This window comes from Oryctolagus cuniculus, chromosome 20 (genome assembly GCF_051225735.1).
Source record: "Oryctolagus cuniculus isolate XC-2025 breed Fujian yellow rabbit chromosome 20, ASM5122573v1, whole genome shotgun sequence".
NCBI classification, from domain to species: domain Eukaryota; kingdom Metazoa; phylum Chordata; class Mammalia; order Lagomorpha; family Leporidae; genus Oryctolagus; species Oryctolagus cuniculus.
The window spans coordinates 25,041,682-25,064,321 of NC_142886.1; the positions used below are offsets into that span (position 1 = coordinate 25,041,682).

Below are 22,640 nucleotides of genomic sequence, written 5' to 3' on the forward strand. Positions count from 1 at the left end.
CATCTGGGGTATCGACCCGCCTACGGGCGCTCGTCATTGGCTGGTCATCGGCTGGCGGCCGCACAGGCTCTCGGCACTTTCAGCTGATTTGGCTTTGCTGGCCAGGAGCCCCCGAGTCCCCAGGAAGCGGCCTTCCGTGGGCAGAGGTGAATGCAGAGGGGATCTGGGTGGACACAGCATGCCTGCTGCGGTGGGCGGGTGCGGGGATGCGGTGACGTGCTTCTAGGACCCCTTCCGGAAGGATGGACCGCCCTGTGGTGCTGGCAGGAGCTGGCAGCAACCAGCCTCCGGGGCCTTCCCTCTTGGGAGTTTGCCCCCTCTCAAGAAAGCCACCTGGCCCCGGAGGAGTCCCACCCCTCTTCTGGGTGGCGCACCTCCGAGGGCTGACCAATAGGATGGTAGAAAGGCCTGGCCCTTCACTCCAGCGTGGTTCATCACCAGAGGCCAAAGCTGTGGCTCAGGACTGCACCACGGCCTGACCTCTGCCCGGTTTCCCCTCCTTCCTCTCTATCTCTCACACACTATCCTAAGTGCAGCCCTGAACATACAACCCGTGTGCTAGTGTCCGTCCCAGCGCACCTGGCCCAGGCAGCATGTGTGTGTGTGTGCAGCAGGTGCACGCGTGGGTGTGGGGTGTGCATCACTCCCCTGCCCTGGGCTCGCTCTCTCTCTCTCTCTCTCTCTCTCTTTTTACAGGCAGAGTGGACAATGAGAGAGATGGAGAAAAAGGTCTTCCTTTGCTGTTGGTTCACCCTCCAATGGCCGCTGCGGCCGGTGCGCTGTGGCCGGCTCACCGCGCTGATCCAAAGGCAGGAGCCAGGTGCTTATCCTGGTCTCCTGTGGGGTGCAGGGCCCAAGGACCTGGGCCATCCTCCACTGCACTTCCGGGCCACAGCAGAGAGCTGGCCTGGAAGAGGGGCAACCGGGACAGAATCCGGCGCCCCGACTGGGACTAGAACCCGGTGTGCCGGCGCCGCTAGGCGGAGGATTAGCCTATTGAGCTGTGGTGCCGGCTGGGCTCTCTTGCACTGTGACCAAGAGGCCAGACAAGCTCCTCTGCCAGCCCAGACAGGGCAGGTCCTGGGTGCCCAAGAGGCAGAGATGACTGAAGATCTAAGGCTGAGGCCTGAGGTGGGCAGAGAAGCCTTCCTGTCCACACTGCACAGGAGCAGCCCTTAGCATGGGAGATGCACGGGATCTAAGATTGGGCATGAGCCCCTCACGCCTGTGTCGCCCTTGGTAGCTCCAGGCAGCTGGGAGAGCGTCAGTGCTCCTGGCTCACAGCCCTTCCTCCCTGAGCTCTGACGCTCTTGAAGCTGGAAGGGGTTTTCTGCAGGCATGCACTTGCCTCGTCTGGCAGTCAGTGCACACCAGCGGCCTACATCCAGGCTGCTCGGAGCCCAGCAGTCCTGGGATGGGGTAGACACTGTGGCCGCCGGCCCTCCTGGGGCCATCCGTGGGCTTTGTCCACTCCCTAGGTTGCTGTAGGCTGGGAAGCAGCAGACATAGTCATGGCAGCCAGTCGTGGAGAGGAAAGGGACCCAGGCACAGGTCAGGGCAAGTGAGGACAGCAAGAGGCCACCAGGTGTTACAGAAACGTTTATTACAAGGATCAATAAGTACAATAGTCGGGCATTCAAATCGCTGAGGATGCAGAGGGTGCAGGGCTGGACAGGGCTCAAGATGGGGGAGAGGGGAGCCCCAGGCTCTGGCTGGGGCGAGGGAACGCCCAGGTCCCCAAATCGTGCATGGTGGGGTCCTGCAACTGGGGCCTGACAGGCCGGCCCTCTCAGTGTGCTGCCCCCTGGTGGCCGGATGTGTCTAGAATTCTGGGTGTTTCTTAGAGGGTGTCGAGAGCAGCCCTGAAGGGGGAGGGATATCTGTGAAAATGCCCTGAGGGGGGTCAGGGGTCCACCCCGGTCCTTAGCGTCTAGAGGTGGGAAAACATCCCTAGGCTTTGAGAGGCAGCCCCAACCTTCCTCTTGGAGTTGGCGGAACCCTGGATGGTTCAGGCAGAATCCAGGTAGCCTGGAATCCGGGGTGCTCCTGCCTCTCCCCTGCCTACACACACAAGGAGCCAAGTGAAACAGACCCCTTAGATGAATTCTACTCACCCTTTATGCCTTGCTCAAGAGACACCTCCCCCAGGAAGCCTCTCTGAGCACCCCTAGATGCCTAGCAGGCCACGCCTCATCTCCCCTCACTCCTCCTCGCTGCGTTTCCCACAGGGCTGGATGTAGGGCCCTGTGCCCATGGCTGCTGGCAGCTGGCACTTTCTCCCAGTCTACCTGGAGTAGCAGCAGCTCAGGACCCCCAAGGCAGAGCCCAGAAAAGGATGAGGGGGACGGGGAACAGGGGCCGGGCGGGGAGGCTCACGCAGTCCAGCAGTATCTCAGGGCCCTCCGGTCTCTCGGTCATTGCCTCTGCCTTTGGCACCTACACAGAGAAGCTCCGAGACCCTGCCTTGGTTCAGAGCGTGGACGCCAAGGGTCCCCTTCTCTCTGCAGGGCCATGGTGTCTCAGCCCACAGGATAGAGGGGCACTGCTCACGGGAAGCTGGGGTCCGCACATGTCTCCTTCCCGGCTGGCTGGGGCCTGGGCATTGTGGAGCCAGAGAGAGTTGGGGGAGGCTCAGGATGTCCCCAGGTGAAGACCCTCGTGGGCTGGAAGGACGGAGCTGGGGCCCCGGGGCCCCCTTTTCCTCACTGGAGCTTCCTGCGCTTTCTTGGGTGTGGGGCAGTTGGCAGAGTGGGTGGGTGAGGGGCTGGGGAAAGGACGGGGCTGCGCTTACTGGGACGCCCTGGTGGGCAGCCCTGTCCGCTCTCACTTCCCATCAGCAGCCTGGGTTACAGAGGGAGCCCCTGGCCGGCTCTGAGGCTGAGCTCTGCAGGTTGCAGGCTGGGAGGCCAGTCTGTGACGAGCCACTCTCAGGAGTTCTGCTAGGGGCCCGGGTTCTCCGTGCAGCCTGCAGCCGCCAGCCCCACGGCTTCCTCTGGTGGGCCAGGGCGGTCAGGAGGCAGAGCCTACCGGCCTCTAGCCATGACCATTCTGGGACATGTAAGCCGCCAGAGCCACTACCACGGCCACATAGAGACCAGCGCCCACGGCAATGGAGAGTGTGGCCAGGAAGAGGGCCCGGCGGGAGGTGGTGCTGGCCAGGCGGAAGTCCCCTTTGGAGATGGCCTTGCTGGTCTACGAGAGAGACGTGCTGGTGAAAGGGGGCACCCGCAGGCCCAGCAAAGCAGCCCAACCCTCCAGGCCCCTGACGGCATCCTGCAGCAGGAGAGGCCAGAGAGGCAGCCCTGGGCCCGGCAGTGCTTACCCCCTGGGAGAAGTAGAAGGCAGCAATGCCCAGGGGCCAGAAGCAGCAGAGCATGGAGAAGAGGGTGAGACCCAGGTGGTCCCTGGGAGGCAGCGTGAGGAAGTTGTCTTCACTCTCGCTCTCTGATGAAGTCGCATCACTCTGCAAAACAGCGTGCGATGCTGAGCAGGCTCGGGGGCACCCCAGCCCGTCAGACTGCAAGAGCTCCCCAAGAACACCAGTGGGCAATATGGGGCAGCGGGCAGTCCTCTCCACCGAAGGGGGCAGTGGGGAGGCCTTGGCACGCTACCGAAGGAAAGAATGCGTGTCCACATCCGGGAATGGGCTGATAATTGATGGAAGAATTTACAACAGAAGACCATGGGACTATTAAAAAAATCGCCTTGTAGGAGCAGGTATTTGGCCTAGCAGTTAAAACACCGCTTGCCTGGGTTCAAGTCCTGACTCTGCTCCCAGTTCCAGCTTCCTACTAATGTCCACCCTGGGAGGCAGCAGGTGAGGGCTCAAGCGCTTGGGTCCCTGCCCCTCCTGTAGGAGACCCGGATTGAGTCCCTGGCTCCTGGCATCAGCCTGGCCTACCCTTAGCTGTCGTGGGCATTTGGGAAATAAACCAGTGGGTGGGAGTTCTCTGTCTCTATGCCTTTCAAAAAAAAATCACTTAGTAGAAAAATGCTCAATTATACGGAACAATATTGAAATATATATTTTTAGAGAGAAAAAGCAGATTATAAAACTACTTATAGCAAGATCTCCTTGGGAAATGGAGGGAGGGAACAAATATGGGATTCTAAAAGAGACCTAGGTGGTCATCTTCCAGATTAACTGTGTAGTCTCTGGGTGATCAGTGCTCCACTCTATCACATGGGTCAGTCATCAAACCCAAGGTAATTTCTCACTGAGGACTCTACCTAGGTCAGAATACCTTTGCCCTGGTAGCCTTCAGATGCCCGGTCCCCAACCCAGGCCTATCAGATCTCAAGGTCTGGTGGCAGGGCCCTGGGGATCTGCATTTTAAACTCATGCTCTCACCTCCTCCTCTTCCTGGCCATCGTCCTGGCCTTGCAGCTCCTCGTGGACGCCGTAGGACACTGTCTGGATGGCGACATCCCCTTCGGTGTGCCCAGGCTCTGGGGACTGTTCTGTGGGCCCCGTGGGGGGCTCCCTGACTTCTGTGAAGCTGGTCTCACAGCTGCCTGCCCTGGGCTCCTTGGCCTTGTCCCTCCCCAGGAGACAGCTGGGCCTGTACCAGGCCTCCACAGCCAGCTGTAGGGACCCAGGGTCCAGGAGCTGGTGGGCGTGAGCAGGGCCAGCACCACCCAGGAGGTAGGAGTAGAGCTTCTGTTGGCAGGACCAGCTGGGCGAGGCCTCTGGGTAGGTGTAGGCGCCGTGCAGGTGGGCAGGGCTTCTGGGCAACAGGGGGTTTTGCAGTTCACTCAGGCTCTCCATGGCCCTAGGCACAGCTGCTGGAGAGAGGAGCCGGGGCCGGCCGAGCCGTCCTCAGAGAGCTGTTGGGAGAGCAAGACAGACAGACACTGAGGCCAGGGCCCGGGTGCAGAACTGAAGCGGCTACAAGCATGCACTCTGCGGTCTGACTTAGCGCAAGCCCCACCTTTGCCATGCGCCGGGCCTGGAACCGGCTACTTGATTTCTCAGAGCCTCCATTTCTTTGTCTGCGGATTGGGGTGGAAGATTGGGGTTGAGGGACGATTTGTTCTAGGGTCAAATGGGACCATACTTAGCCCAGAGCTTGCCTCGCTGAGATGCTGGGATGCCTGCCCCAGGTGGGGTCTCACAAGGATGGCGCACCCTGGGCTCATCTCCTCTCTAGGGCAAACTGTGACTTTGGGAAGTTCCTGTGGGATCTGAGGTGGAGCTTCCTGAGTGCTGAGGTCTGGACCTGCACACCCCGGGTGGGAATGTAGGCTCACTCAAGGGCTAGGGTGTAGACACACTAAAGGAATGGAAGTATAGACACACCCAAGGGATGGAGGGTAAGCTGTGGATTTGGTTGTTGACTGTAGAGGCCTAAGTCAGCCAGGATGCTGTCCAAGCTGTGAAGTCCCAGCTAACAGGAGCTTTCAGAAAAAAATGCAACCATGAGGAAGGAAACATCAGCCTAGGGCAAGGAGGCACCTGCTGTGCCTTAAGAAGGAGTGAGCTTTTGTCCTAGGGCCTTGCAGAAAGTGATTAACAACTCATTGTTTGTCTCTCCCTCCACTTAGAGAACATCCCAGTGTGGGAATAAGTGCAGGAATATAATGCAAGGCCTTAATCAATAATGAGTCTGTTAGCTATTACCAGGTGTTTTTGGTGACTGATAGCCACACAGAAATCTATGTTGTTTAAAGCTGAATCCATGCATGTCCTCACCCTGCAAGAAAAGCAGAAAACCCGTAAGCAAACTCGGGCTTGCAGTGCAACCAGCGCAGGCAAGCGACTGCTTCCTTCTGGGTTGAAACCTCCAACAACGCCAGCCGGCCTCTGAGTTTTCCCAGCCAGGCTCTGATTTCTCAGGTGCACACAGAGAACAGACATACTCGAAGTGCGGGAGAGGAGGACAACACGCTTCAGGGCGGGGGAATCCGTGTAGACAAACCCAAGGACCCGAGTTGAAGTATAGACACACTCAAGGGTAGGAAGTGTAGACACACATCAAAAGCAGGCATTGTAGATGACTCGCTCCAGGGCAGGAAGTGTGGGCACACTCTGAGGGCTGCTCTCCCTGCTTCAGCCCGCCCCAGGAACCCCCTGCACGGCTGGAAGAAGCAAAGCAGACATGGATCCAGTGTGTCTACAGCAAGTTCACACACACGGTGGCGTGTAGCAGGTGAAGGAGGGGTGTGGGGGAGAGGGGTGGGGCGGGCCAGGCGGCCTCAAGGGCGTCCCATTCTTTCCCTCCCAGCCCCATCACTGAGCCAGAGGCAGGGGTTGTATCTCCTCTTGGATTTCTGATCTGAGGAGCGGAGAGTCAGCCCTGGCCCCGCTTAGTTTCCACGAAGTGGGGACGGTGAAATCCCTGCCTACCCCACAGGGCAGCTCTGCCCCCGTAGAGAATCCACAGCAAAGCCTGGGAAGGACTCTCTGCTTCTGCAAGCCAGAGGGCTGGATTCCAGAAAGCTGGTTCTTGCGACACCACTGGAAGACAGAGCCCCGCTCCAGGAATCAGGCCTGGGGGGGGGGTCCCCTGACTTAGCTGGTGTCGGGGCATGGCCTGCTGCTGCCCGCAGGAGGGCGGAGGAGCACCAAGAGGCTGCCCCTGGCTCTGAGCTGTGAGAAGGGCTCCTTGGATCTGGGACTCCAGCAATGTCCGACCAAGGGTCACAGACGGGTGCGGAGAAGCCACAGGGCCCCAGCGCCCCGCCCCCTACACAGGGAGCACACCCAGGACACCGAGCTGCCGCACACCCAGCTCCCCACGTGCACAGGTGGGCCCCGCAGCCCTGGGCAGGCTGTGTGGGTCTAGGCCACTCCTCTCCTGCACTCAGGGAGTTAAAAATGCAGCCAGCTCTCTGGACTCAGTGATGTGCGTCTGCCTGGGCTCCTCTGGAAAGACTTGACAGGACCACTTCTTTGGACAACCAAGACAGCTTCTGAGCCCCTGCCCTGTCCGCCAGGGTGGAGGTGGGCTGCTGTGACCCAAGGCCTCCTGGGTTTGGTACTCAGAGACCCTGAGGTTCTGTTTCTGTTCTGTCCCCTTGTGACCTTTGAAACTGACCCTCCATCTCCCCACCCGCCAGGCGGCTTGGAGGACAGGGTCAGTGATGTGGACTGTGGTCCCGTGTGCCCTGATCCTGCAGTCCATGCAATCCCCCCTCGCAAGAGTCAGAGACAGACAAGGGCTCTCAGAGCTTCACGAAGCACAGCCATCATCCCCTACCACCACCCTGTGCGCAGGTTGTTGGGGGGCAGAGGCAAGGCGAGACCTCTGTCTGCCAGACGGGCAGCAGAGCTGTGGAGACATCTGGGACCCCCTCCCCCTGTGCTGCCCCAGTCCCAGCCCTGCCCTTCTCAGCCCCTGGAGGACTACGACTTCCCGAGGACCCCTTAGCCTCTGCTCCCCAGTGCCTTATTGTCTGCTGGCCTGCAGCCTTGTGGGTCCCTTAGTCAAGTCCTTGCCCTGTCACCATCCCACTGCAGCCCTGAGGCTCGAGTGGGCAGCCCCAGGCCCCTCAGAGCAGATCCATGCTTCAAACACAGCCGTTTCCTCTGCTTTGTCCCACCGGGGGAGCTTGGCAAGTCTCTGCCCTCCGATCACCCCCAGGAGGGGGAGAAAGATAGTTGGAGACCACCCAGGTGTTTGCGGGGTGCATCCCAAGCAGGCAGGGGCAGCGGCGTCAGCTCCTCACTGCTCCTGTCAGCCTCTGTTGGCCCAAGGACCTGCATTTGAGCCTTTGCCACACAAGCCACCCTCAGTCTTCCCCGATGGCTTCCTCCCTCAGTGCCTGGAAGCAGGTGGTCTCGGCGCTTCCCACACAAAGATGTATGAGCCTGGCTTTGCACCACCGGGGAGAACGGGAAGCCACTTTAATGTCCACCAATTGGGAACAAGCAAAATAAATGATCGTCCCCAGTGCAGTGGCACAAGCCTCGGGCAGGTTTACAGAGAGTGATGATGACTCAAGAAGATGCTCCTTGCAGAGTCCATGAGCGGGAAGGCGAGAGAGCAGAGAGCGCCAGGCGCGCGTAATCCTAGCTCAGCCAAAATGTCAGCCGGGATCAGCACAGGGTGGGGGTGGCAGCACAGGGCTTCTCGCGTCCTCTTCACTGCCCGTTTGTTTCCTGTCCACATCTAATTGTTTACAGTGAGCATGTACTACTTTCAAACCAGAAAAAAATATATTAAGTGCATACATTTCTTCGAGATGAATGATGTGAAATCAGTTTAAAATCTCCCCAGGCTGGGAGGTCCTTTCTGGGTTTGGCGGCTGAACGTAGCTCTAAAGCCTCCCCACCTCCGACCTCCCAGTACACACACGTGCACACGCACACACCCGTGCACACACACCCATCCTTGCACCCACACCTGCATTTTCGAGAAGCAACCCAAGTTAGAGGCTACAGCATCGGGCCGTGGTCCAGCCAGGTGGCGGTGTGTGTTCCCTGGTACCTATCGGGGCCACACAGAGTTCAGGGACCTGATCCTGGCCAGCAGGAGGCCTGACTGGGTCTCGCAGCTTGTTCTGGGGCCAGCTCTGTGGCTGGGTCCCTGGAACAAGAGCTCATTGTTCAAAGCAAGCGACGACCGTCACCACCTCACCTGGACTGTGTGTGCCTTCCGGATTCCATGTTGCTGTGTACCTGCGGGAGGGCACGGCTGTGTGAGTGTGAGTATGTGTGCAAGGGTGCACTCCTCTGCAGAGGAAAGACACAAGGGGGCCTAGGATTCCAAAGCTAAGGAGATCGCTCTACCTGGTGTGCTTGGAGCTGTGGGTGGGCCTGGGCCTCTTGAGAGGAGAAGGGGAGAAAGAGGGTCCGTGAAGCCACAGCCCTGGCTGTTTCCTGAGCTGATCCGGGGATGGAGCGGACACTGCCACCTCCCAGGCCAGGGAGCAGAAACCAGCCAGGCTCCCAGCAGAGTCCAATTACAGCCTCCTGCTGAGTTCAACTGCCCTGGAGTCCAAACCCACAGTGCAACATTGGCTCAATTCTTAGAAAATGTAAGGGAGGGCTTAGAGGGGCAGATTTTTACCGAGTCAGCTCAATAGGGGCATGTATTGGGGGAAGAAGAAGAGGAATTCACATGTACCGAGCTTTTCAACCATGAGCCAGGGGCTGCACTGTTGTAAAGGCTCCTGTTGACTCTATCATGCTAATGGGAACATCGCAGGAGGAGAGAAGGCTTCCTCTCAGAGTGGCAGACTCACAGGCACACCAAGCTGCCAGTCACAGCAAGGAAGCACCAAGGACTCGAGAGGTCCGAATGCCAAGACCAGCAAGGAAGAAGAATGCAGAAAGGTGAGCCTGGCGCCTGCACCATTTCCCTCCGAGCCCATCCCTGGTTCACCAATGGCTGACTCCCCAGAGTCTACTCTCCCAGCAGCCCCAGGAGCTAGGGAGAAAGTTGGGGTCTGAGATTTACAATTGGGACTGTTTAGGGTTTCAACAAAACGGAAACAAAGCAGCTCTCATGAAAATCGAACCCAGGCACGGAACCCACGCCGCCCCGGAGCAGTGAGGTGACGTGCACAGAGCCTGACTCCTCCCAGCCCAGGGCCACCAAGTGGCAGCCGCCATCTCCCTAGTGCTTGCTTTGTTGGAAACAGCAGGCGCATGCGCTGTCACCTTGCCCCCGTCTCGTGTGGGAGAACTGGGGCTCAGAAGGGTTACATGAGGGTTACAGACAGCGAGTCTTGGACTCAGTGGGCATCAACCCTGCCCGGGCAGCTGCATTCCACCCTCCTAATCCAGGATCCCGGGCTGGGGCCTGAGCTTTGGCCCTTCTAACAAGTCCCTAGGGGGTGCCGATGCTGCCACTACAGGGACCACATCTTAGGAACCACTGCCTGGAAAAGGCTTGAGGGAAGAGCGAAAGAATGCGTAACCGTTATGCTATGAAATAATAAAAATAGAGGCCAGCACTGTGGCATAGCGGGTACAGCCACTGCCTGCAGTGCTGGCATCCCATATGAGCGCCAGTCCAAGTCCTGGCTGCTCCACTTCCAATCCAGCTCTCTGCTATGGCCTGGGAAAGCAGTGGAAGATGGCCCAAGTGCTTGGGCCCCTGCACCCATGTGGAAGACCTGGAAGAAGCTCCTGGTTTTGGATCAGCCCAGCTCTGGCTGTTGCAGCCATTTGTGGAATGAACCAGTGGATGGAAGACCTCTCTCTCTCCCTCTGCCTCTGCCTCTCTGTAACTCTGCATTTCAAATAAAAAAAGATTAAAATAATAATAATCATATTTGATCAATCCAAAAGGAATCCAGAAAAGACAGAGAAGAGGAAGAGATGAGACAAACAGAAAAGCAAGAGTTAAGATGTTAGACTTATACCCAGGTAGAGCCATGTGCCACTTAGCGGCCAGGCGCCTGCTGAGAAATGCTTTGTCGGGTGATCTTGTTGCTGTGCGGACACTGCGGAGTGCAGGTACACAAACGAGGGTGGCTGCCACCCCAGGCGAGGCGATCTTCTGGGACCGCCACCATACACACAGCCTGCTGGTGACTGAAGCGGCCTCAGCTGGTGCATGGCCATGTAACAGCAATTACATTGAATGCAAATGGAATAAAATTGCCCAGAAAGAGGCAAAGGGAGTTATACAGTGTTTTATCCCACTTGTACGAAATCCTGGAAAGACAGAAACGATAGAAAGCAGATGTGTGGTTGCTAAGAGCTGGGAACAGGGAGGGAAATTGACTCAAAGCACAACAGGCCTTGCTGGAGGGATGGAACTTTCTGAGTCTCGACCGTGCTTGTGGGGCTCACCACTGTTTGTATTTCACACACTGAATTGCATCAGGATTGTATCATGTGTGTGCTATACCTCAAAGCTGAGTTTTGCAAAAGACAAAGATAGACTGGATTCAAAAAACAGCAAAATCCAACTCTGCTTCTTATAAGCAATGCACCTGGAATATAAAAATGCACAAAAAGAGATTGATGTAAAAGGTTGGGACAACAGTAGCGGCACGCACTAAGTCAGCCCTAGCTGGGTTCCAGGCACCGTTCTGAGGGCAGCGCTGCCTCGTTTACCCTCACGGTGGCCCCTGGAGTCTTCGCCATCGGTACCTCCACCTGCTTTGCAGAGGCCTGAGAAAGTTGTGCGTGCCCACGGGGAAACAGCTGGAGAGGGGAGAGCTGCACAGGAGCCCTGCAGGTCCAACGCGAGAGGCCCCGCGGCCCAGGGCCAGCGTCTACCGAGGGCTTGCTTTGCTCTGAGTGCCATGTGCTTTCCCATGCAACCCCTCCTCTTTCACAGGTGGGAAAACTGGGGTCACAGCTGTTATTCAGGTTCCTGAGATCACAGAGCTGGAGGGTGGCTAGCCCCACCTGACCCCCGTCCCTCTGTAGAGCGCACACTTAACCCTCACACGGTGATGCAGTGCTGCGAGGCCGGCGCGTCCGGCACATGCAGGGAATGGGCTGCTCAGGCCGGCAGCATCGGTGCTCAGGGCCAGCTGCAGGGCTGAGGGCTGGGGAGGTTTCCTGTGTGCACTGTCCGGGCTCCACAGTGCCTGGGAGGAAGCCCCAGGGGCAGGTGTGTGGTGCGGTGGTTAAGATGCTGCCTATCCTGTATCACAGGGCCTGGGTCTGAGTCCCAGTTCTGCTCCTGATTCCAGCTTCCACTAACGCAGACCCTGGGAGGCAGCAGTGATGGTTCAAGTATTTGGATCCCTGCCATCCATGCAGGAGACCCCAGCAGAATTCCTAGCTTCTGGCTTTGGCCTGGCCAAGCCTTGGCTGTTGCAGGCATTTGGGGGAGGGAACTAGTGATGGGAGAGCTCTCTGCTCTTCTTCTGTCCCTCTGCCTTTCAAATAAAATAGACTTAAAAAATAAAGAGAGAGTGAGTCTCAAAGAACAGTGTGGTATGTGCCAGGAGTTGGGGCTTATTCTCAGGATGAGGCCAGCCTCTTTCAGAACCCTATAAGGGGCTGGCCCTGTGGCATAGTGGGTGGAGCCGCTGTCTGCAGTGCTGGCATCCTATATGAGCACCAGTTTGAGACCCGGCTGCTCCACTTCCAATCCAGCTCTCTGCTGTGGCCTGGGAAAGCAGTAGAAGATGACCCAAGTCCTTGGGCCCCTGCACCCACATGGGAGACCTGGAAGAAGCTCTTGGCTCCTGGCTTACCACTCTCTCTCTCCCTCTGCCTTTCTATAACTCTGCCTTTCAAATAAATAAATGAATCTTAAGAAAAGAAACCCTATAAGGGGGTCAGTGCTATGGCACAGAGGGTTAAGCTGCCACCTGCGACATCAGGATCATATACTGGAGTGCTATTCTGAATCCCAGCTGCTCTGCTTCCAATCCAGTTCCCTGCTCTTGCACCTGGGAAGGCAGTGGATGGTAGTGCGAGTACTTGGGCCCTGCCACCCATGGGGGAGATCTGGATGGAGTCATGGGCTCCTGGCTTCTGACCAGGCCATTGTGGCCATTTGGGAAGTGAACCAACAGATGGAAGATCTCTCTGTCTCTCTTGTTCTCTTTGTCTCTCCCTCTCTCTCTCTGAAATTCTACATTTCAAAGAAATAAATCTCAACAACAACAACAAAAACCCTGCAAAATGGCAACAGCCACTATTTACTGCATCCTTACCTGAGCCATATGTTCCAAATATTTTACCTCAAAGCTTTTTTTTTGACAGGCAGAGTGGACAGTGAGAGAGAGAGAGACAGAGAGAAAGGTCTTTCTTTGCCATTGGTTCACCCTCCAATGGCCGCCGCGGCCGGCGCACTGCGCTGATCTGAAGCCAGGAGCCAGGTACTTATTCTGGTCTCCCATGGGGTGCAGGGCCCAAGCACTTGGGCCATCCTCCACTGCACTCCCTGGCCACAGCAGAGAGCTGGCCTGGAAGAGGGGCAACCGGGACAGAATCCGGTGCCCCGACCGGGACTAGAACCTGGTGAGCCGGCGCCACAACGCGGAGGATTAGCCTAGTGAGCCGCGGCGCCGGCACCTCAAAGCTTTACAACAACAAATGTGGTTGGCATTAGTACCCATTTTTCAGATGAGAAAACTGAGACTCAGAAAGGTTAAGGAGCTTGCCCCAGATTAAACAGTGACAGACTGGATTTGAACCTATGCTTTATTTATTAAATTGGAAATATTTTCATAACTTAAAAGTGTTCTTTTTTAAAAAGAATCTGAGAGGGAGAGAGAGACAGACAAATCTTTCATCTGCCAGTTCCCTCTTCAATGCCAGCCACCGCTGGGGGTGTGCCGGGCCAAAGTCAGGAGCCTGGAATTCAAACCATGCCCTGCTGCCTCCCAGGGTGTGCAGCAGCAGACATGCTGGAACTGGAAGCAAAGCCGAGACTTGGACCAAGCACACCGACACGGGATGCAGGCGGCCCAGCTGCTGTCTTAACTGCTGTGCCTGGGCTCCACGGACTGTACGTGTCAGGGCATACCTGTGTATGCAGCCCCGGGGGGGGGGCCCGGTGTGGGGTGAGAGTGGTGAGGAGCTGGTCCTGAATGGGTTAACACCGGAGTCCTCACTGAGAACCACGGAGCTTAGGGAAAAGATGAGGAGATCTGGGGTGGTTTAGCTGCCCGGGAGTGGCCGCCCAGATAACCTTTGAAGGCCAGGATTCAAATAAACACCAAGGCATTGTGAAGATGCTGAGCTCTCATCCCCTGTCTCTCTGGTGCAACAGGAGAGATTGCTTGCAGACATGAAGATAAAAGCCAGAGATTCCTGGTAGGGCAGAAGATTAAATAGAAATGATTACAATCCAGGCAAAGGTGAAATCTGTTATAGGTGCTAGACCATCCTCGACTCAGAGACTGCTCTGAGACTGTAAATGCTGCCACTCTGGTAGCTGTTTGTACGAGGCTTGGGGGTGGATTTGATGATTTCTGGCGTGTAATTGGGAGAGCCACTAAGCCAGCGTGGGGGCCTTCGCTGCAGCTGGCTGCATGGACTAAGGCTTAGGCGGCTGGAGCCGGAGCCAAGGAAAACGGGGGGAACTTAGCTTTCTTTGTCTCTGTTTGCCTCCTCAGCAAACCTCACCTCCTTGCCTGTTCTCTCTCGGCCTCAGCTGCTCTGAACTCCTGACCCCTTCCTCGCAGGGCTGAACCACACAGTAAGTCTCCCTCACTCAAAAAATAAAATGGGGGCTGGTGTTCCGCCTAGCTGTTAAGACTCTGATGAAGATGCCCGCGTCGAAAGTGCCTGGGTTCAATGCCCGGGTCTGCTCCTGACTCCAGCTTCCTGCTGACGTGCACCCTGGGAGGCAGCAGGGACGGCTGAAGTGATTGGGCCCCTGCCACCCATGTGGGAGACCTGGATGGAGTTCCTGGCTCCTGGCTTCAGCCTGGCGCAGCCCTGGCTGTTGTGGGCATTTGGGCAGTGAATCACAGATGGAAGTTCTCTTTGTCTCTCTGCCTCTCAAATAATAATAATAATAATAATAATAATAATAATAATGGATAGTAATTGAGATGATTGTAAAAGCTGGCTCCCTCCTCTCGGAGGGGCAGGAGCTCTGCCGCCCTCTCTAATCTGTATCCACAGAGCAAGGCAACCGCGACCCCCAGGGCCAGGTTATCAGAGGCTGGGAGTCTGTCACTCTTGGATACTTGAGCTCTCCTGGGAGTAGCAGATGGCTCTGTGCTCTGTGGCCACGTGAGTACCTGCTCTGGTCCATGGGACCTGCTGGTTCCAGCCTGCAAGACCTCCTCCAGATACCGCACTCAGGAGCGACAGCGAGCCAGCCCCGCTGTCACCAGGTGAGCTCTGCCCATGCCACATGGGGTGGACTGGTCACACAGCTGAGGTTCTGAGCCCCTAAAGCAGGAGGATGACACAAGTTCTGCCGCTGAGGGCACCAGGGTCACACCAGGGGCAGTGAGGGAGCAGCAGGTGACTGGAGCGTCCGGCCCCAGGGTCAGTGCCCCTTCCAGCTCCTGTCCGGCTCTCCGTGTCACCCCGTTTCTCCAGCTCCCCTAGCTCCCCTCCTGCATGTTGGTTCTGGGCTATCTGCTCTGCTCCCCCTGGGGCTCTACCCTCTGCCTCTCAAAACACTTATCACCATCTCTATTTATAGATGTGGGATGTGTTGATTAGTGTCTTGCTCCCTCCCTAGAAGGTGTGTCCCAGACAGTGGAGACTGGGTGTGTCTTGCTCATTCCTGTATCCCCTTGCCTGGCCTACAGCAGGCACTCAATACGCAGCCGATGTCAAGAATCAATGAACGAATGACTGCATTAGTGAATGAGAGAGCGTTCCCAGGATCTAGGGTAGATGCGGCAAGTCTGATGAAGACACTTTAGTTCTGCACAACAAACATTTCTCAAGTAATTATTTCAGGCTGGTTCTTGGGGTGCCAAAATAAACAAGAAGTGTTACCTATCCCTGGGGAGGGGTGGGAAGTGCAGACTAGCAAGTTCAACATTTGCATAGAATGGAGGGCGCTGTGCCAGAGAAGAGGGAGGAGGGACGCTGTCCCAGGCAGGGGGTTGGTGGGAACTAGGAAGAGGTATCTCAGTCCTGCAGGAGAGCTGGCGGGCAGGCAGGTGAGGCCGTGAGAAAGGCTCTCCCAGCAGAGGAAACAGCAGGACGGGCAGTGGAGGGGAGGGAAGCCGGGGTAGCTTGGTGTTGCTGGAATGAGGTGGGAGAGTGGGGAGGCCTCCCATGCTGGACACAGCCTCCCATACCAGGACAGGCATTGTTCTCATTGTTCTCAGGGCAGTAGGGAGCCCCTGATGGAAGCAAGAGGGGAGGGACCTGGCCACACCTGTGTTTTAGACAGGCTGCTCGGCCGGCAGCTGTGCTAGGAAGGATTGGAGAGGAGTGAGAATGGGGCTGGGAGCCCTGTTAACAGACCATTGTGGAAAAGCAGGGGAGGGGGCGGGAAGGAGGGCCTGCACCTGCTCTCGGGCACAATGGTGCAGGGAAAGCACAGCTGAGGAGCAGTCAGGAGGCTGAACCAACAGTGTCCTTGGCGAACTGCAAGTCAGCCAAGGGCGACTTCCGGGGTCCTGGCTTTGTTAACCACATAGAAGGTGATGGGGCGACCCAGAAACAGTGAGCAGAGGCTGCCGGCTCAAGGGGAGGCCTGAGCACACACCCTCCTCTTTCCTTCTTCAGTTTTTATTCAAACGTTGGGCTATGCATGGTCTGAAAGAACGAAATGGCAGTGACAAAGAATGACGTCAGAGCCTGTGTGGTGGGGCAGCGGGCTAAGCCACGGCTTACAGCGCTGGATCCCATATGGAACTCCTGTTTGAGTGCCAGCTGCCCTGCTTCAGGTCCAGCTCCCTGCTAATGCACCTGGGAAGGCAGTGGAGGATGGCTCAACTACTGGGGCGCCTACCACCGCGAGGGAGACCTAGGTGGAGTTCCTGGCTCCTGGCTTCAGTCCTGGCCCAGCCCTGGTCGGGGCAGCCATTTGGGGAGTGAACGAACAAATGCAAGATCGCTCTCTGTCTCTCTGTCACTCTGCCTGTCAAATCTTAAGAAAGAATGATATCAGTGGACTAGGAACGCCGAGGAAGCCCTGGGAGATAAAGAGCAGAGTCCTGGGTGAAGAAACGGAGCAGAGCAACCCGCAGCCCTGAACACGAGAAGTCAAGGTTGAGGCCTGTGGGAGAAACAGACCCACCCGAGTGTGGGAAGCCGCTCCAGCCTCCCATTCTGGCCAACGCCCTCCCCCCAGTGAACAGCAACTCCCTGAAAAGAGCAAGGAGAACAACTGACCCACGCAGATTGCAAAGCCACTCAAGTTAGAGAAAATATCTTTAAAATTCTTCCAAATTCCTATCCTCAGAGAGCTCCACGAGCAGGCTGCTGGGGAAGAGGAGCAATCCGAGAGCACAGAGGAGCTGTCCACGTTACAAATGATTGCCTGCATTTCAAAACTGCACGCAGAGACGCGATAATGAAACGCACACAGGTAAATACCACAGGACAGTTAATGATATCCCCGAGATACAGAGCAAAAGCACAAGAAGATGGGACTTTTTTAAAGGGAGCTAGAGGGCCGGCGCTGTGGCTCACTTGGTTAATCCTCCGCCTGTGGTGCTGGCATCCCATATGGGTACCAGGTTCTAGTCCTGGTTGCTCCTCTTCTAGTCCAGTTCTCTGCTGTGGCCTGGGAGGGCAGTGGAGGATGGCCCAAGTGCTTGGGCCCTGCACCCGCATGGGAGACCAGGAGGAAGCACCTGGCTCCTGGCTTTGGATCGGCGCAGCACGCCGGCTATAGCGGCCATTTGGGGAAGGGGGATGAACCAACGGAAGGAAGACCTTTCTCTCTGACTCTCTCTCTCACTGTCTAACTCTGCCAAATAAATTAAAAAAAAAAAATTAAAGGGAGCTAGAGACACAGAGGCCAGTCCCAGGGTGTCCCGTGTCCACCTGCGGGGGGTTTCAGAAAGACACAGCCAAGACACTAGAGGGAAAAAAAAAAAAACGACTCACGAAACAAAAGTCACACCGTACCCCATAAATACAATTCTTGTCCAGTAACATTAAATTCAATTAAAAATAATGAAAGAAGAAGCAGAAAGACATTTCCTGAGTGGAAAGAAAAAAACTATTGAGATTGAGAAGGTGCACCAAGCACAGAGCTGGAAAACCTCACGTGTGTGCCTCTGCGCATGCACACAGGGGAGCAAGACCGGGAGACGCGGATGGGCTTGGTTTGGAATCCTCGTGTGGAAATTCTGCCTGGCACTTGGATGTGTGGATGAAGCCCAGGGAAGTGGTCAGGCCTGGAGAGCAGAGTGAGAACCAGCAAGAGACTTTGGAGAGAGGGAAGATCAGAGCCGAGAAGGCAGGAAAGGAGACGGCGGGGCACACCTCCGCTCCCACCGACACGTCTTCATTGCCACCTTCCTGGAAAAATCAGCCCACCCTCTTTGCTATCCCCTGCCACTCTGGGCTCCCGTGGGCCTGGCTGGCTTCTCTCTCCAAGCATACTCCATCCGCCTGGGGGCTGGGTTTCTGGCTGACAAGGGTGAACATTGCCTGCCGGAATGATTGGGATGGTGGCGCCACGCTACTCAAATTAGTCCATTTTCAGGCGGAAATCAGATCTTTATTCTCACGGAAATAACCTGTCTCTCCACTGAAGCAGCTCATTCCCAACCACTTAGGCGCAAACGGCGCATCTAATGGCGGAAGATAACATACCTAACGGAGGAGAGGACACTGGCCCTCGCTCCCTGCTTGGTCTGGACCAGGGGCTGGCAGGGGCGGAGGGGGCTGCAGGGAGTGGGGAGAACAGGATGTGACACAAAGCAGGGATGAGGTGGACGAGGATCAGCCTTTCTTGTCCCCTGGATTGCAGCGCAGGGAACCTCGTCCCAGACAGGAAGCCGACTGAGTCCCCGAGAAAGGCAAGGATTGCAAACTACAGAAGAGGGCTTAGCGAGCCGAGAGATTTCTCCCCGAAGTGCGGGCTGTGTCTTTTTGCTTCTTCCTCCCTGGGGTGTGGACTGGAGGGCCCGGCAGCCCCCTCCAGGATGCAGAGATGAACAGGCCTTGGGATTTGCAGGTAATTAATAATGCACCGCTGTCCTCAGATATACTGTGCTCCTGCCATTTTGTGTGTGTCATTCAGGGGACCTGCATGTGTGGATCTCAATGTTCCAATCTCTCCCTCTCACTCACACACACACCATTTAGTGACCAGGTTGCATTCATTCTTTCTCTTCCCCAGCTCCCCCCACTGCTGCCCCAGCTTGCTGTGATCACCTGATCACATGCCAGGGTCCCCTCCCTCTTGTCTTTGAGTCTTTGCAGAGGGGCCACAGTAGGAGCCACAGCAAGGAGGGGGACAGGAGTCGGGGTGGGGTATGCTCAGGAAGTCGCCGGTGGATGGTTCTCCCTGGCTGGGAGAGGGGCCGGCTGCTGTCTACCTGGGTGACCAGAGCTGGCTGTGGGGATGGGAGGGCACCCAGACAGCTGCAGAGGGAAGAGTAGCATGTTTTTGTCACCCCCCACAGCAGGCCAGCTCCACGGCAGACCAGTCCTGCACAAAAGAAAGCCCCTTTCGCTGCTGGCTGTGGCTGCTGCTGCTGTCACGTCGCTTCGTTACAGGGGTTAGTGACTGTCCATTAACTCCAGAGAGCTGGCTCTTGCCAGGCTGCGCCAACAGCTGGGAGACAGAAAGCGCTGATGTGGGGCGGGAGCTGCGTGGGTCGGGAGGTCACAGCCATGGCTCACTCAGACCCACCCAAGTGCCAATTAGCTAAGGCATTTCTGAGCTGTGGCTGGGCCTGCCCCCATTGAGGGAAATGATTGTCAGAAAGCTCACTCAGTCTGTTTTTCTGTAAAGCAGGACTCTCTGGAGGTCTGTGCCCTCCTCCAGTTTTCCTGGCTGGGGGGGATCCCAGCCGTGCAGGGTCCTGGGAGGAGGTGCCTGGGAGGTCTGGTCCCTTGGCCCAGGACTACTTGTAAAGGAGAGTGGGGGAGGGGTGCTCCTGACTTCGTGGCTTGGAGGCAGTGGCCCTCACGGCTCAGCCTCTTTGCAAACACTTTGGACTTTCCCAGGGACACAAGGAAGGGTGGGGGTCCTTGAGAAAACAGCAGGGGCCAGTGCTGTGCCCCAGCGGGTCAAGCCACTGCTCTCCTAGCCTGCATCCCACAAGAGCACCAGTTGGAGTCCTGGCTGCTCTACATCTGATCCAGCTCCCTGCTGATGCACCTGGGAAAGCAGCAGAAGATGGCCCAAGTGCTTGGGCCCCTGCCACCGACATGGGAGACCCCAGTGGAGTTCCAGACTTCTGGCTTCAGCTTGGCCCAGCCCTGGCCCTTGTAGCCATTTTGGGAGGAGGGAGTGAACAGGCAGATGGAAGCTTTCTCTCCCTGTCTGTCTCCTCTTCTCGCTCTACAACTCTGCTATTCAAATAAATAAAGTGGGTCTTAAAGAAAACTTTACAAAGAAGAAAACGGCAGACACACAAAGGCTCTCTTGGTTCCTATTGCTCCCTTCCGCTCTAGTCATGAAATCCAGCTCCCCCTGGGCTAATGAAGCTGGGAGCCTGGACCCAAGGAGGGCTGTGGGCTTTGTGGGCCTGAGACAGCCTTAGAGAGCCCCACAGGACGTGAACCTTGAAACTCATGGGGCCCAACTCTTCTCTTACGGATGAAGGCTGCAGAGGGAAGGGACCTGTCCGAGACCGGCTATGGCAAATCTTGGACCAGAACAAGGTTCTCCCGACTCCTAGTGAAGCGCCTTTATTCTGACACATTGAAACACTTCTGTCCCTTACTTTACACCCGCTTACTGAGTCTTACTACTTCCCAGGTGCTGAGGGGAGGGAGGTGTGCAGGGAGGCCAGGAGATGAAAACAACACCCTCTCTGCCTTCAAGGAGCTGTTTCTCCAGATCTGTAATTCTTGGGAAAAATAATAATAAAAACCGCGAGTCAGACGCTCACTGTCGACTGTCTCCTGTAGGTGTTGATGAGGGAGAAGGCAGGAGGGAAGCCTTTTGTCTTCCCAGGATTTATGAGCTGGGCTTCACTGATTCTGGGACCCCAGGGAGGCCCAGACCAGAGGGAGTCATGGCCTGGCTGGGAGACGAGGGGGTTCGGGTGACAATGATTAGGGCACCGCCAGGAGGCCTGGCTAGCAGGTGGGAACAGTGACCTGGGAATGGAGACCAGTTGCAGCTACTGAGTCTCCCATCAAGTGTGTTGTTTTATCTAGTCCCAAGGCAGTTCCCCACGGCGGCCCTGTCCCCAGTCTAGGGTTCAGGACATTGAGGTTCAGAGAGCTTGGGTAACTGGACAAAGCCAGCAAATGCCAGTGCCTAGCCCGGAACTCCTAGCCTAGTGCTCTTTCTCTACTTCTAAAGATTTATTTATTTAGGTTGAAAGTCAGAGTTATTGGGGCAAGTGCTGTGGCATAGTAGGTTAAGCCTCCACCTGTGGTGCCAGCATCCCATATGGGTGCTGATTAGATTCCTGGCTGCTCCACTTCCAATTCAGCTCCCTGCTGATGGTCTGGGAAAGAAGTAGAAGATGGCCCAAGTGCTTAGGCCCCAGTACCCGCATGGGAGACCCAGGAGAAGCTCCTGGCTCCTGGTTTTGGAGCGGCACATCTCTGGCCGTTGCGGCCATCTCGGGGAGTGAACCAGTGGGTGGAAGACCTCTCTCTCTGTCTCTCCCTCTCTCTGTCTGCAACTCTGCCTCTGAAATAAATAATTTAGAAAAAAGAAAAAGAAAAAGAAAGAGTTACTGAGAGAGGGAGGAAGAGACAGACACACAGAGATACATCTTCATCTGCTGGTTCACTTTCCAGATGGCCAACTAGTTCTGGGCCAGGCCAAAGCCAGGAGACAGGAGCTTCATCTGGGTCTCCCATGTGGGTGGTAGGGTCCCAAACACTTGGGCCATCTTCTGCTGCTTTTCCTAGGCCGTTAGCAGGGAGCTGGATTGGAAGTGGAGCAGCTGGACTTAAACCAGCACCCACATGAGATGGCAGTGTCGCAGGAGGCAGCTTTACCAGCTATGCCACAATAGTAGCCCCATCTAGTGCGCTTTCTACCACTGGGGGTGGGGCCGGAGGGTGAGGATAAAGCAGTAGAAGGCAGGGGTCAGCCAAAGCGATGGACCCAGCCCTCCCCTATGCAGCTTTATTTGGATCACCACATTCCTCCTGCCACTGGTAGAACTCTGCTGTGAAGAACTAAAAGCACTTTGCAGGCCCGAGTGAGCTCATCTGGCACACTCTTGCCAGAGACAGCGAGCGAGAGAGGAGAGAGAGAGGGAGAGAGAGGGAGAGAGCGAGAGAGAGAAGTCCGAATGCAGGCTCTGTGTAGGGTCACCAGCATTCAGGCGTGTAACGGAAAGTAGGACCCGGGTTCCCCAGTCCTTGCTCTCATGCACTGAGCAGTGTGATGCAAAACCCGCCTGTTTCCATGAGAGTCAAGAGGGCCACAGGGGGGAAAAAAAAAAAAAGCAACAACACTGGAGTTATCTTCTGGTACTTCTTTCCTTCCCTGGAGAAATTGGCTAATGAATCCTCAGGCTCTGGGCCCATCCCTTGGCCCAAGGGCCATTTCTAGGGCAGAATAATCTCAGAATAAAGGGGACACAGCCATCCCAGTCACACTGGTGAGCAGGTTTGGGTGGGAGAAGAGAGGAGCCCAGTGAACCCAAAGCCGATTTTGCTAGTGTCGCAGAACCGTAATGGGACTGGGGTGCCAAAGGGCCTGGGAGACTCACGGCATTCCTGGCAATCAGTGGGCTGAGTGTCTCAGAGCTTGACCCCTGGAGGCTGGGGTCAAGGCCTGGCGGTGTGGGGTCAGGGTGCCCCTGTGCCTGTCTTGGCTCCAGTCTCTCAGCCCCCTCGCAGCAACCCCAGCCTGGCAGCGGCGCGAGCGCAAGGTGCGGTCCGAGCCCCCAGCCCTGTAGGGGCTCTCCTTGCCTCCCCAGCTCACTCCCGGCTCCGCGCCAGGCTCTGTGCTCCCGCTGCGCCCCGAGACGGCCCCTTACCTGTCCCGCCGCGGACGGTCCCGCCTCCTCCGCTGGGCTCGGGGGCCCGACATGGGCCGGTGAGCGACGGCGCCCCCGCCGCGCGGCCGCGGCGTAGCTCCCGGGAGGGCTGCCCGGCTGCCGGCTCCCGGCCCCGCGGCCCCGCTGCGCCGCCGCCGCCGCTTCAGCACCGCGGACAGCTCCCGCCCGCCGCCCGCCGCCGCCGCCGCCACCCG

The 22,640-nt window shown here is 56.8% G+C and overlaps 1 protein-coding gene and 1 long non-coding RNA gene across 2 annotated transcripts; one reads left to right on the plus strand and one right to left on the minus strand.

Annotated features, from left to right (window-relative positions):
- Positions 1 to 1,586: 1,586 nt before the first annotated feature.
- On the minus strand, positions 1,587 to 22,603 carry SYNDIG1L (synapse differentiation inducing 1 like). The gene is made up of 4 exons (XM_017349494.4): positions 22,426 to 22,603; positions 4,352 to 4,827; positions 3,323 to 3,463; positions 1,587 to 3,192 (listed from the first exon to the last, which is right to left on the minus strand). Exons 2-4 carry the CDS (start codon positions 4,766 to 4,768, stop codon positions 3,034 to 3,036), a joined length of 717 nt encoding a protein of 238 aa, XP_017204983.1. The 5' UTR covers positions 4,769 to 4,827; positions 22,426 to 22,603; the 3' UTR covers positions 1,587 to 3,033.
- Positions 14,489 to 17,226, plus strand: LOC149120110 (uncharacterized). Its single transcript, XR_016226713.1, has 2 exons — positions 14,489 to 14,709; positions 16,749 to 17,226. It is a non-coding gene; the product is annotated as an uncharacterized LOC149120110 (long non-coding RNA).
- Positions 22,604 to 22,640: the final 37 nt, after the last annotated feature.